Source organism: Pseudophryne corroboree, chromosome 5, assembly GCF_028390025.1.
Source record: "Pseudophryne corroboree isolate aPseCor3 chromosome 5, aPseCor3.hap2, whole genome shotgun sequence".
NCBI classification, from domain to species: Eukaryota; Metazoa; Chordata; class Amphibia; order Anura; family Myobatrachidae; genus Pseudophryne; species Pseudophryne corroboree.
The window spans coordinates 11,820,512-11,835,659 of NC_086448.1; the positions used below are offsets into that span (position 1 = coordinate 11,820,512).

General features: G+C 54.4%; 1 protein-coding gene across 1 annotated transcript in view; it reads left to right on the forward strand.

Annotated features, from left to right (window-relative positions):
• The window catches only part of LOC134927087 (alanine aminotransferase 2-like), a 259,669-nt gene that overhangs the window by 78,711 nt on the left and 165,810 nt on the right, over positions 1 to 15,148 (forward strand). The window contains exon 5 of the mRNA XM_063921093.1: positions 14,782 to 15,025. Coding sequence (XP_063777163.1) covers positions 14,782 to 15,025 — 244 coding nt within the window. The remainder of the gene's footprint in view (positions 1 to 14,781; positions 15,026 to 15,148) is intronic.

The following is a 15,148-nucleotide window of genomic DNA, read 5'->3' on the forward strand; positions in this document are numbered from 1 at the left end:
CTCTCCACAGTCTCCAGTGTGCTCCTGTGTTACTCTCAGCACCAGTCACCATTGCTGGGCGCTCTCCACAGTCTCCAGTGTGCTCCTGTGTTACTCTCAGCACCAGTCACCATTGCTGGGCGCTCTCCACAGTCTCCAGTGTGCTCCTGTGTTACTCTCATCACCAGTCACCATTGCTGGGTGCTCTCCACAGTCTCCAGTGTGCTCCTGTGTTACTCTCAGCACCAGTCACCATTGCTGGGTGCTCTCCTCAATCTCCAGTGTGCTCCTGTGTTACTCTCAGCACCAGTCACCATTGCTGGGTGCTCTCCACAGTCTCCAGTGTGTTCCTGTGTTACTCTCAGTACCAGTCACCATAGCTGGGTACTCTCCACTGTCTCCAGTGTGCTCCTGTGTTACTCTCAGCGCCAGTCACCATTGCTGGATGCTCTCCACAGTCTCCAGTGTGCTCCTGTGTTACTCTCAGCACCAGTCACCATTGCTGGGTGCTCTCCACAGTCTCCAGTGTGCTCCTGTGTTACTCTCAGTACCAGTCACCATTGCTGGGTGCTCTCCACAGTCTCCAGTGTGCTCCTGTGTTACTCTCAGCACCAGTCACCATTGCTGGGTGCTCTCCACAGTCTCCAGTGTGCTCCTGTGTTACTCTCAGTACCAGTCACCATTGCTGGGCGCTCTCCACAGTCTCCAGTGTGCTCCTGTGTTACTCTCAGTACCAGTCACCATTGCTGGGTGCTCTCCACAGTCTCCAGTGTGTTCCTGTGTTACTCTCAGCACCAGTCACCATTGCTGGGGGCTCTCCACAGAGTCTCCAGTGTGTTCCTGTGTTACTCTCAGCACCAGTCACCATTGCTGGGTGCTCTCCACAGTCTCCAGTGTACTCCTGTGTTACTCTCAGCACCAGTCACCATTGCTGGACGCTCTCCACAGTCTCCAGTGTGCTCCTGTGTTACTCTCAGCACCAGTCACCATTGCTGGGTACTCTCCTCAGTCTCCAGTGTGCTCCTGTGTTACTCTCAGCACCAGTCACCATTGCTGGGCGCTCTCCACAGAGTCTCCAGTGTGTTCCTGTGTTACTCTCAGCACCAGTCACCATTGCTGGGTGCTCTCCACAGTCTCCAGTGTGCTCCTGTGTTACTCTCAGCACCAGTCACCATTGCTGGGTACTCTCCTCAGTCTCCAGTGTGCTCCTGTGTTACTCTCAGCACCAGTCACCATTGCTGGGTACTCTCCTCAGTCTCCAGTGTGCTCCTGTGTTACTCTCAGTACCAGTCACCATTGCTGGGTGCTCTCCACAGTATCCAGTGTGCTCCTGTGTTACTCTCAGCACCAGTCACCATTGCTGGGTGCTCTCCACAGTCTCCAGTGTACTCCTGTGTTACTCTCAGCACCAGTCACCATTGCTGGACGCTCTCCACAGTCTCCAGTGTGCTCCTGTGTTACTCTCAGCACCAGTCACCATTGCTGGGCGCTCTCCACAGTCTCCAGTGTGCTCCTGTGTTACTCTCAGCACCAGTCACCATTGCTGGGCGCTCTCCACAGTCTCCAGTGTGTTCCTGTATTACTCTCAGTACCAGTCACCATTGCTGGGCGCTCTCCACAGTCTCCAGTGTGCTCCTGTGTTACTCTCAGCACCAGTCACCAATGCTGGGCGCTCTCCACAGTCTCCAGTGTGCTCCTGTATTACTCTCAGCACCAGTCACCATTGCTGGGCGCTCTCCACAGTCTCCAGTGTACTCCTGTGTTACTCTGAGCACCAGTCACCATTGCTGGGTGCTCTCCACAGTCTCCAGTGTGCTCCTGTGTTACTCTCAGCACCAGTCACCATTGCTGGGTGCTCTCCTCAGTCTACAGTGTACTCCTGTGTTACTCTCAGCACCAGTCACCTTTACTTGGCGCTCTCCACAGTCTCCAGTGTGCTCCTGTGTTACTCTCAGCACCAGTCACCATTGCTGGGCGCTCTCCACAGTCTCCAGTGTGCTCCTGTGTTACTCTCAGCACCAGTCACCATTGCTGGGCGCTCTCCACAGTCTCCAGTGTGCTCCTGTGTTACTCTCATCACCAGTCACCATTGCTGGGTGCTCTCCACAGTCTCCAGTGTGCTCCTGTGTTACTCTCAGCACCAGTCACCATTGCTGGGTGCTCTCCACAGTCTCCAGTGTGTTCCTGTGTTACTCTCAGTACCAGTCACCATAGCTGGGTACTCTCCACTGTCTCCAGTGTGCTCCTGTGTTACTCTCAGTACCAGTCACCATTGTTGGGTGCTCTCCTCAGTCTCCAGTGTGCTCCTGTGTTACTCTCAGTACCAGTCACCATTGTTGGGTGCTCTCCACAGTCTCCAGTGTGCTCCTGTGTTACTCTCAGTACCAGTCACCATTGCTGGGTGCTCTCCACAGTCTCCAGTGTCTTCCTGTGTTACTCTCAGCACCAGTCACCATTGCTGGGTGCTCTCCACAGTCTCCAGTGTGCTCCTGTGTTACTCTCAGCACCAGTCACCATTGCTGGACGCTCTCCACAGTCTCCAGTGTGCTCCTGTGTTACTCGCAGCACAAGTCACCATTGCTGGGTGCTCTCTACAGTCTCCAGTGTGCTCCTGTGTTACTCTCAGCACCAGTCACCATTGCTGGGTGCTCTCCACAGTCTCCAGTGTGCTCCTGTGTTACTCTCAGCACCAGTCACCATTGCTGGGTGCTCTCCTCAGTCTCCAGTGTACTCCTGTGTTACTCTCAGCACCAGTCACCTTTACTTGGCGCTCTCCACAGTCTCCAGTGTGCTCCTGTGTTACTCTCAGCGCCAGTCACCATTGCTGGGCGCTCTCCACAGTCTCCAGTGTGCTCCTGTGTTACTCTCAGCACCAGTCACCATAGCTGGGCGCTCTCCACAGTCTCCTGTGTGCTCCTGTGTTACTCTCATCACCAGTCACCATTGCTGGGTGCTCTCCACAGTCTCCAGTGTGCTCCTGTGTTACTCTCAGCACCAGTCACCATTGCTGGGTGCTCTCCTCAATCTCCAGTGTGCTCCTGTGTTACTCTCAGCACCAGTCACCATTGCTGGGTGCTCTCCACAGTCTCCAGTGTGTTCCTGTGTTACTCTCAGTACCAGTCACCATAGCTGGGTACTCTCCACTGTCTCCAGTGTGCTCCTGTGTTACTCTCAGCGCCAGTCACCATTGCTGGATGCTCTCCACAGTCTCCAGTGTGCTCCTGTGTTACTCTCAGCACCAGTCACCATTGCTGGGTGCTCTCCACAGTCTCCAGTGTGCTCCTGTGTTACTCTCAGTACCAGTCACCATTGCTGGGTGCTCTCCACAGTCTCCAGTGTGCTCCTGTGTTACTCTCAGCACCAGTCACCATTGCTGGGTGCTCTCCACAGTCTCCAGTGTGCTCCTGTGTTACTCTCAGTACCAGTCACCATTGCTGGGCGCTCTCCACAGTCTCCAGTGTGCTCCTGTGTTACTCTCAGTACCAGTCACCATTGCTGGGTGCTCTCCACAGTCTCCAGTGTGCTCCTGTGTTACTCTCAGCACCAGTCACCATTGCTGGGGGCTCTCCACAGAGTCTCCAGTGTGTTCCTGTGTTACTCTCAGCACCAGTCACCATTGCTGGGTGCTCTCCACAGTCTCCAGTGTACTCCTGTGTTACTCTCAGCACCAGTCACCATTGCTGGACGCTCTCCACAGTCTCCAGTGTGCTCCTGTGTTACTCTCAGCACCAGTCACCATTGCTGGGTACTCTCCTCAGTCTCCAGTGTGCTCCTGTGTTACTCTCAGCACCAGTCACCATTGCTGGGCGCTCTCCACAGAGTCTCCAGTGTGTTCCTGTGTTACTCTCAGCACCAGTCACCATTGCTGGGTGCTCTCCACAGTCTCCAGTGTGCTCCTGTGTTACTCTCAGTACCAGTCACCATTGCTGGGTGCTCTCCACAGTCTCCAGTGTCTTCCTGTGTTACTCTCAGCACCAGTCACCATTGCTGGGTGCTCTCCACAGTCTCCAGTGTGCTCCTGTGTTACTCTCAGCACCAGTCACCATTGTTGGACGCTCTCCACAGTCTCCAGTGTGCTCCTGTGTTACTCGCAGCACAAGTCACCATTGCTGGGTGCTCTCTACAGTCTCCAGTGTGCTCCTGTGTTACTCTCAGCACCAGTCACCATTGCTGGGTGCTCTCCACAGTCTCCAGTGTGCTCCTGTGTTACTCTCAGCACCAGTCACCATTGCTGGGTGCTCTCCTCAGTCTCCAGTGTACTCCTGTGTTACTCTCAGCACCAGTCACCTTTACTTGGCGCTCTCCACAGTCTCCAGTGTGCTCCTGTGTTACTCTCAGCACCAGTCACCATTGCTGGGCGCTCTCCACAGTCTCCAGTGTGCTCCTGTGTTACTCTCAGCACCAGTCACCATTGCTGGGCGCTCTCCACAGTCTCCAGTGTGCTCCTGTGTTACTCTCATCACCAGTCACCATTGCTGGGTGCTCTCCACAGTCTCCAGTGTGCTCCTGTGTTACTCTCAGCACCAGTCACCATTGCTGGGTGCTCTCCTCAATCTCCAGTGTGCTCCTGTGTTACTCTCAGCACCAGTCACCATTGCTGGGTGCTCTCCACAGTCTCCAGTGTGTTCCTGTGTTACTCTCAGTACCAGTCACCATAGCTGGGTACTCTCCACTGTCTCCAGTGTGCTCCTGTGTTACTCTCAGCGCCAGTCACCATTGCTGGATGCTCTCCACAGTCTCCAGTGTGCTCCTGTGTTACTCTCAGCACCAGTCACCATTGCTGGGTGCTCTCCACAGTCTCCAGTGTGCTCCTGTGTTACTCTCAGTACCAGTCACCATTGCTGGGTGCTCTCCACAGTCTCCAGTGTGCTCCTGTGTTACTCTCAGCACCAGTCACCATTGCTGGGTGCTCTCCACAGTCTCCAGTGTGCTCCTGTGTTACTCTCAGTACCAGTCACCATTGCTGGGCGCTCTCCACAGTCTCCAGTGTGCTCCTGTGTTACTCTCAGTACCAGTCACCATTGCTGGGTGCTCTCCACAGTCTCCAGTGTGTTCCTGTGTTACTCTCAGCACCAGTCACCATTGCTGGGGGCTCTCCACAGAGTCTCCAGTGTGTTCCTGTGTTACTCTCAGCACCAGTCACCATTGCTGGGTGCTCTCCACAGTCTCCAGTGTACTCCTGTGTTACTCTCAGCACCAGTCACCATTGCTGGACGCTCTCCACAGTCTCCAGTGTGCTCCTGTGTTACTCTCAGCACCAGTCACCATTGCTGGGTACTCTCCTCAGTCTCCAGTGTGCTCCTGTGTTACTCTCAGCACCAGTCACCATTGCTGGGCGCTCTCCACAGAGTCTCCAGTGTGTTCCTGTGTTACTCTCAGCACCAGTCACCATTGCTGGGTGCTCTCCACAGTCTCCAGTGTGCTCCTGTGTTACTCTCAGCACCAGTCACCATTGCTGGGTACTCTCCTCAGTCTCCAGTGTGCTCCTGTGTTACTCTCAGCACCAGTCACCATTGCTGGGTACTCTCCTCAGTCTCCAGTGTGCTCCTGTGTTACTCTCAGTACCAGTCACCATTGCTGGGTGCTCTCCACAGTATCCAGTGTGCTCCTGTGTTACTCTCAGCACCAGTCACCATTGCTGGGTGCTCTCCACAGTCTCCAGTGTACTCCTGTGTTACTCTCAGCACCAGTCACCATTGCTGGACGCTCTCCACAGTCTCCAGTGTGCTCCTGTGTTACTCTCAGCACCAGTCACCATTGCTGGGCGCTCTCCACAGTCTCCAGTGTGCTCCTGTGTTACTCTCAGCACCAGTCACCATTGCTGGGCGCTCTCCACAGTCTCCAGTGTGTTCCTGTATTACTCTCAGTACCAGTCACCATTGCTGGGCGCTCTCCACAGTCTCCAGTGTGCTCCTGTGTTACTCTCAGCACCAGTCACCAATGCTGGGCGCTCTCCACAGTCTCCAGTGTGCTCCTGTATTACTCTCAGCACCAGTCACCATTGCTGGGCGCTCTCCACAGTCTCCAGTGTACTCCTGTGTTACTCTGAGCACCAGTCACCATTGCTGGGTGCTCTCCACAGTCTCCAGTGTGCTCCTGTGTTACTCTCAGCACCAGTCACCATTGCTGGGTGCTCTCCTCAGTCTACAGTGTACTCCTGTGTTACTCTCAGCACCAGTCACCTTTACTTGGCGCTCTCCACAGTCTCCAGTGTGCTCCTGTGTTACTCTCAGCACCAGTCACCATTGCTGGGCGCTCTCCACAGTCTCCAGTGTGCTCCTGTGTTACTCTCAGCACCAGTCACCATTGCTGGGCGCTCTCCACAGTCTCCAGTGTGCTCCTGTGTTACTCTCATCACCAGTCACCATTGCTGGGTGCTCTCCACAGTCTCCAGTGTGCTCCTGTGTTACTCTCAGCACCAGTCACCATTGCTGGGTGCTCTCCACAGTCTCCAGTGTGTTCCTGTGTTACTCTCAGTACCAGTCACCATAGCTGGGTACTCTCCACTGTCTCCAGTGTGCTCCTGTGTTACTCTCAGCGCCCGTCACCATTGCTGGATGCTCTCCACAGTCTCCAGTGTGCTCCTGTGTTACTCTCAGCACCAGTCACCATTGCTGGGTGCTCTCCACAGTCTCCAGTGTGCTCCTGTGTTACTCTCAGTACCAGTCACCATTGCTGGGTGCTCTCCACAGTCTCCAGTGTGCTCCTGTGTTACTCTCAGCACCAGTCACCATTGCTGGGTGCTCTCCACAGTCTCCAGTGTGCTCCTGTGTTACTCTCAGTACCAGTCACCATTGCTGGGCGCTCTCCACAGTCTCCAGTGTGCTCCTGTGTTACTCTCAGTTCCAGTCACCATTGCTGGGTGCTCTCCACAGTCTCCAGTGTGTTCCTGTGTTACTCTCAGCACCAGTCACCATTGCTGGGGGCTCTCCACAGAGTCTCCAATGTGTTCCTGTGTTACTCTCAGCACCAGTCACCATTGCTGGGTGCTCTCCACAGTCTCCAGTGTACTCCTGTGTTACTCTCAGCACCAGTCACCATTGCTGGACGCTCTCCACAGTCTCCAGTGTGCTCCTGTGTTACTCTCAGCACCAGTCACCATTGCTGGGTACTCTCCTCAGTCTCCAGTGTGCTCCTGTGTTACTCTCAGCACCAGTCACCATTGCTGGGCGCTCTCCACAGAGTCTCCAGTGTGTTCCTGTGTTACTCTCAGCACCAGTCACCATTGCTGGGTGCTCTCCACAGTCTCCAGTGTGCTCCTGTGTTACTCTCAGCACCAGTCACCATTGCTGGGTACTCTCCACAGTCTCCAGTGTGCTCCTGTGTTACTCTCAGCACCAGTCACCATTGCTGGGTACTCTCCTCAGTCTCCAGTGTGCTCCTGTGTTACTCTCAGTACCAGTCACCATTGCTGGGTGCTCTCCACAGTATCCAGTGTGCTCCTGTGTTACTCTCAGCACCAGTCACCATTGCTGGGTGCTCTCCACAGTCTCCAGTGTACTCCTGTGTTACTCTCAGCACCAGTCACCATTGCTGGACGCTCTCCACAGTCTCCAGTGTGCTCCTGTGTTACTCTCAGCACCAGTCACCATTGCTGGGCGCTCTCCACAGTCTCCAGTGTGCTCCTGTGTTACTCTCAGCACCAGTCACCATTGCTGGGCGCTCTCCACAGTCTCCAGTGTGTTCCTGTATTACTCTCAGTACCAGTCACCATTGCTGGGCGCTCTCCACAGTCTCCAGTGTGCTCCTGTGTTACTTTCAGCACCAGTCACCAATGCTGGGCGCTCTCCACAGTCTCCAGTGTGCTCCTGTATTACTCTCAGCACCAGTCACCATTGCTGGGCGCTCTCCACAGTCTCCAGTGTGCTCCTGTGTTATTCTCAGCACCAGTCACCATTGCTGGGTGCTCTCCACAGTCTCCAGTGTGTTCCTGTGTTACTCTCAGCACCAGTTACCATTGCTGGGCGCTCTCCACAGTCTCCAGTGTGCTCCTGTGTTACTCTCAGCACCAGTCACCATTGCTGGGTGCTCTCCACAGTCTCCAGTGTGCTCCTGTGTTACTCTCAGCACCAGTCACCATTGCTGGGTGCTCTCCACAGTCTCCAGTGTGCTCCTGTGTTACTCTCAGCACCAGTCACCATTTCTGGGCGCTCTCCAAAGTCTCCAGTGTGCTCCTGTGTTACTCTCAGCACCAGTCACCATTGCTGGGTGCTCTCCACAGTCTCCAGTGTGCTCCTGTGTTACTCTCAGCACCAGTCACCATTGCTGGGTGCTCTCCACAGTCTCCAGTGTGCTCCTGTGTTACTCTCAGCGCCAGTCACCATTGCTGGGTGCTCTCCACAGTCTCCAGTGTGCTCCTGTGTTACTCTCAGCACCAGTCACCATTGCTGGGTACTCTCCACAGTCTCCAGTGTGCTCCTGTGTTACTCTCAGCACCAGTCACCATTGCTGGACGCTCTCCACAGTCTCCAGTGTGCTCCTGTGTTACTCTCAGCACCAGTCACCATTGCTGGGTACTCTCCACAGTCTCCAGTGTTCTCCTGTGTTACTCTCAGCACCAGTCACAATTGCTGGGCGCTCTCCACAGTCTCCAGTGTGCTCCTGTGTTACTCTCAGCACCAGTCACCATTGCTGGGTGCTCTCCACAGTCTCCAGTGTACTCCTGTGTTACTCTCAGCACCAGTCACCATTGCTGGGCGCTCTCCACAGTCTCCAGTGTGCTCCTGTGTTACTCTCAGTACCAGTCATCATTACTGGGTGTTCTCCACAGTCTCCAGTGTGTTCCTGTGTTACTCTCAGCACCAGTCACCATTGCTGGGCGCTCTCCATAGTCTCCAGTGTGCTCCTGTGTTACTCTGAGTACCAGTCACCATTGCTGGGCGTTCTCCACAGTCTCCAGTGTGCTCCTGTGTTACTCTGAGTACCAATCACCATTGCTGGGCGTTCTCCACAGTCTCCAGTGTGCTCCTGTGTTACTCTCAGCACCAGTCACCATTGCTGGGTACTCTCCACAGTCTCCAGTGTGCTCCTGTATTACTCTCAGCACCAGTCACCATTGCTGGGTGCTCTCCACAGTCTCCAGTGTGCTCCTGTGTTACTCTCAGCCCCAGTCACCATTGCTGGGCGCTCTCCACAGTCTCCAGTGTGCTCCTGTGTTACTCTCAGCACCAGTCACCATTGCTGGATGCTCTCCACAGTCTCCAGTGTGCTCCTGTGTTACTCTCAGCACCAGTCACCATTGCTGGGTGCTCTCCACAGTCTCCAGTGTGTTCCTGTGTTACTCTCAGCACCAGTCACCATTGCTGGGCGCTCTCCACAGTCCCCAGTGTGCTCCTGTGTTACTCTCAGCACCAGTCACCATTGCTGGAAGCTCTCCACAGTCTCCAGTGTGCTCCTGTGTTACTCTCAGCACCAGTCACCATTGCTGGGTACTCTCCACAGTCTCCAGTGTTCTCCTGTGTTACTCTCAGCACCAGTCACCATTGCTGGGTGCTCTCCACAGTCTCCAGTGTACTCCTGTGTTACTCTCAGCACCAGTCACCATTGCTGGACGCTCTCCACAGTCTCCAGTGTGCTCCTGTGTTACTCTCAGCACCAGTCACCATTGCTGGGTACTCTCCTCAGTCTCCAGTGTGCTCCTGTGTTACTCTCAGCACCAGTCACCATTGCTGGGCGCTCTCCACAGAGTCTCCAGTGTGTTCCTGTGTTACTCTCAGCACCAGTCACCATTGCTGGGTGCTCTCCACAGTCTCCAGTGTGCTCCTGTGTTACTCTCAGCACCAGTCACCATTGCTGGGTACTCTCCACAGTCTCCAGTGTGCTCCTGTGTTACTCTCAGCACCAGTCACCATTGCTGGATACTCTCCTCAGTCTCCAGTGTGCTCCTGTGTTACTCTCAGTACCAGTCACCATTGCTGGGTGCTCTCCACAGTATCCAGTGTGCTCCTGTGTTACTCTCAGCACCAGTCACCATTGCTGGGTGCTCTCCACAGTCTCCAGTGTACTCCTGTGTTACTCTCAGCACCAGTCACCATTGCTGGACGCTCTCCACAGTCTCCAGTGTGCTCCTGTGTTACTCTCAGCACCAGTCACCATTGCTGGGCGCTCTCCACAGTCTCCAGTGTGCTCCTGTGTTACTCTCAGCACCAGTCACCATTGCTGGGCGCTCTCCACAGTCTCCAGTGTGTTCCTGTATTACTCTCAGTACCAGTCACCATTGCTGGGCGCTCTCCACAGTCTCCAGTGTGCTCCTGTGTTACTTTCAGCACCAGTCACCAATGCTGGGCGCTCTCCACAGTCTCCAGTGTGCTCCTGTATTACTCTCAGCACCAGTCACCATTGCTGGGCGCTCTCCACAGTCTCCAGTGTGCTCCTGTGTTATTCTCAGCACCAGTCACCATTGCTGGGTGCTCTCCACAGTCTCCAGTGTGTTCCTGTGTTACTCTCAGCACCAGTTACCATTGCTGGGCGCTCTCCACAGTCTCCAGTGTGCTCCTGTGTTACTCTCAGCACCAGTCACCATTGCTGGGTGCTCTCCACAGTCTCCAGTGTGCTCCTGTGTTACTCTCAGCACCAGTCACCATTGCTGGGTGCTCTCCACAGTCTCCAGTGTGCTCCTGTGTTACTCTCAGCACCAGTCACCATTTCTGGGCGCTCTCCAAAGTCTCCAGTGTGCTCCTGTGTTACTCTCAGCACCAGTCACCATTGCTGGGTGCTCTCCACAGTCTCCAGTGTGCTCCTGTGTTACTCTCAGCACCAGTCACCATTGCTGGGTGCTCTCCACAGTCTCCAGTGTGCTCCTGTGTTACTCTCAGCGCCAGTCACCATTGCTGGGTGCTCTCCACAGTCTCCAGTGTGCTCCTGTGTTACTCTCAGCACCAGTCACCATTGCTGGGTACTCTCCACAGTCTCCAGTGTGCTCCTGTGTTACTCTCAGCACCAGTCACCATTGCTGGACGCTCTCCACAGTCTCCAGTGTGCTCCTGTGTTACTCTCAGCACCAGTCACCATTGCTGGGTACTCTCCACAGTCTCCAGTGTTCTCCTGTGTTACTCTCAGCACCAGTCACAATTGCTGGGCGCTCTCCACAGTCTCCAGTGTGCTCCTGTGTTACTCTCAGCACCAGTCACCATTGCTGGGTGCTCTCCACAGTCTCCAGTGTACTCCTGTGTTACTCTCAGCACCAGTCACCATTGCTGGGCGCTCTCCACAGTCTCCAGTGTGCTCCTGTGTTACTCTCAGTACCAGTCATCATTACTGGGTGTTCTCCACAGTCTCCAGTGTGTTCCTGTGTTACTCTCAGCACCAGTCACCATTGCTGGGCGCTCTCCATAGTCTCCAGTGTGCTCCTGTGTTACTCTGAGTACCAGTCACCATTGCTGGGCGTTCTCCACAGTCTCCAGTGTGCTCCTGTGTTACTCTGAGTACCAATCACCATTGCTGGGCGTTCTCCACAGTCTCCAGTGTGCTCCTGTGTTACTCTCAGCACCAGTCACCATTGCTGGGTACTCTCCACAGTCTCCAGTGTGCTCCTGTATTACTCTCAGCACCAGTCACCATTGCTGGGTGCTCTCCACAGTCTCCAGTGTGCTCCTGTGTTACTCTCAGCCCCAGTCACCATTGCTGGGCGCTCTCCACAGTCTCCAGTGTGCTCCTGTGTTACTCTCAGCACCAGTCACCATTGCTGGATGCTCTCCACAGTCTCCAGTGTGCTCCTGTGTTACTCTCAGCACCAGTCACCATTGCTGGGTGCTCTCCACAGTCTCCAGTGTGTTCCTGTGTTACTCTCAGCACCAGTCACCATTGCTGGGCGCTCTCCACAGTCCCCAGTGTGCTCCTGTGTTACTCTCAGCACCAGTCACCATTGCTGGAAGCTCTCCACAGTCTCCAGTGTGCTCCTGTGTTACTCTCAGCACCAGTCACCATTGCTGGGTACTCTCCACAGTCTCCAGTGTTCTCCTGTGTTACTCTCAGCACCAGTCACCATTGCTGGGCGCTCTCCACAGTCTCCAGTGTACTCCTGTGTTACTCTCAGCACCAGTCACCATTGCTGGGCGCTCTCCACAGTCTCCAGTGTACTCCTGTGTTACTCTGAGCACCAGTCACCATTGCTGGGTACTCTCCACAGTCTCCAGTGTGCTCCTGTGTTACTCTCAGCGCCAGTCACCATTGCTGGGTGCTCTCCTCAGTCTCCAGTGTGCTCCTGTGTTACTCTCAGCACCAGTCACCATTGATGGGTGCTCTCCTCAGTCTCCAGTGTGCTCCTGTGTTACTCTCAGTACCAGTCATCATTACTGGGTGTTCTCCACAGTCTCCAGTGTGTTCCTGTGTTACTCTCAGCACCAGTCACCATTGCTGGGCGTTCTCCACAGTCTCCAGTGTGCTCCTGTGTTACTCTCAGCACCAGTCACCATTGCTGGGTACTCTCCACAGTCTCCAGTGTGCTCCTGTGTTACTCTCAGCACCAGTCACCATTGCTGGGTGCTCTCCACAGTCTCCAGTGTGCTCCTGTGTTACTCTCAGCGCCAGTCACCATTGCTGGGTGCTCTCCACAGTCTCCAGTGTGTTCCTGTGTTACTCTCAGCACCAGTCACCATTGCTGGGTGCTCTCCACAGTCTCCAGTGTGTTCCTGTGTTACTCTCAGCACCAGTCACCATTGCTGGGTGCTCTCCACAGTCTCCAGTGTACTCCTGTGTTACTCTCAGCACCAGTCTCCATTGCTGGGCGCTCTCCACAGTCTCCAGTGTGCTCCTGTGTTACTCTCAGCACCAGTCACCATTGCTGGGTGCTCTCCACAGTCTCCAGTGTGTTCCTGTGTTACTCTCAGTACCAGTCACCATTGCTGGGTGCTCTCCACAGTCTCCAGTGTGCTCCTGTGTTACTCTCAGCACCAGTCACCATTGCTGGGTGCTCTCCACAGTCTCCAGTGTGCTCCTGTGTTACTCTCAGCACCAGTCACCATTGCTGGACGCTCTCCACAGTCTCCAGTGTGCTCCTGTGTTACTCTCAGCACCAGTCACCATTGCTGGACGCTCTCCACAGTCTCCAGTGTGCTCCTGTGTTACTCTCAGCACCAGTCACCATTGCTGGACGCTCTCCACAGTCTCCAGTGTGCTCCTGTGTTACTCTCAGCACAAGTCACCATTGCTGGACGCTCTCCACAGTCTCCAGTGTGCTCCTGTGTTACTCTCAGCACCAGTCACCATTGCTGGGTGCTCTCCTCAGTCTCCAGTGTGCTCCTGTGTTACTCTCAGCACCAGTCACCATTGCTGGATGCTCTCCACAGTCTCCAGTGTGCTCCTGTATTACTCTCAGCACCAGTCACCATTGCTGGGCGCTCTCCACAGTCTCCAGTGTGCTCCTGTGTTACTCTCAGCACCAGTCACCATTGCTGGGCGCTCTCCATAGTCTCCAGTGTGTTCCTGTGTTACTCTCAGCACCAGTCACCATTGCTGGGTGCTCTCCACAGTCTCCAGTGTGCTCCTGTGTTACTCTCAGCACCAGTCACCATTGCTGGGTGCTCTCCACAGTCTCCAGTGTGTTCCTGTGTTACTCTCAGCACCAGTCACCATTGCTGGGCGCTCTCCACAGTCTCCAGTGTGCTCCTGTGTTACTCTCAGCACCAGTCACCATTGCTGGGTGCTCTCCACAGTCTCCAGTGTGCTCCTGTGTTACTCTCAGTGCCAGTCACCATTGCTGGGCGCTCTCCACAGTCTCCAGTGTACTCCTGTGTTACTCTCAGCACCAGTCACCATTGCTGGGTGCTCTACAGTCTCCAGTGTGCTCCTGTGTTACTCTCAGTGCCAGTCACCATTGCTGGGCGCTCTCCACAGTCTCCAGTGTACTCCTGTGTTACTCTCAGCACCAGTCACCATTGCTGGGCGCTCTCCACAGTCTCCAGTGTGCTCCTGTGTTACTCTCAGCACCAGTCACCATTGCTGGGTGCTCTCCTCAGTCTCCAGTGTGTTCCTGTGTTACTCTCAGCGCCAGTCACCATTGCTGGGTGCTCTCCACAGTCTCCAGTGTGCTCCTGTGTTACTCTCAGCACCAGTCACCATTGCTGGGCGCTCTCAACAGTCTCCAGTGTGCTCCTGTGTTACTCTCAGCACCAGTCACCATTGCTGGGAGCTCTCCACAGTCTCCAGTGTGCTCCTGTGTTACTCTCAGCACCAGTCACCATTGCTGGGCACTCTCCACAGTCTCCAGTGTACTCCTGTGTTACTCTCAGCACCAGTCACCATTGCTGGGTGCTCTCCACAGTCTCCAGTGTGCACCTGTGTTACTCTCAGCACCAGTCACCATTGCTGGACGCTCTCCACAGTCTCCAGTGTGCTCCTGTGTTACTCTCAGCACCAGTTACCATTCCTCGGCCCTCACCACAGGTTCCAGGGTAATATTTGCTGTTGTGTAATCCCCTACACTCAAAAGTGTTAGCAAAGTTCCCCATTGTCAATTGTGTTGCAGCTACCAGTCATTGTGGACTATATCTGAAAGCATCCCAGTAGAGACTCTCTATACCAGGCCTGTACTGAGCACTCTCCACCCCCGTCCTAATTATATATTTGTCAGTCTCTGCTGGTAATCAGTGTCTGTCACAGAATCTATCATAACTCCACTTCATCTATGAGGAGAAACCACAATAAGCCTCCAAGTTTCATACACTAGGCCTCCAACCATACCAAACCCTTGGGTCCTGCTCAGAGTCCAGAAAACTCTCAGAGTCTGACAGCCATCATAGCAGACAGGAATACCATCTCCCACGTCCAGTTATTATTTCTGTTTCTCTTCTGCTGTTTCTACAGAGCGTGTTATCCCTGGTGGTAAATAATGAGGAAGCCCTGAAAACAGGGATCATGGTATCCGTTCCCCACTACACGGTCTATGTGGATGCAATTGCGCTGTGTGAAGCGGTGAAAGTACAATACAAGCTGGAGGAAGAGAATGGCTGGTCTGTGAATGTGACCAATATCCGGACGTCTCTGCATGAAGCGAGGAAACACTGTCACCCAAAGGTCCTCTGTGTCATTAACCCTGGGAACCCCACAGGTAACAAACTCTCTATCATAGGAGCAATGCTGGAGGAACCTCTGACCCTGCACCCCGCCCCTGTCCCATCACCATCAAACCTCACATTATATCATGCGATAGTGTTCCTTATTCACATTACAT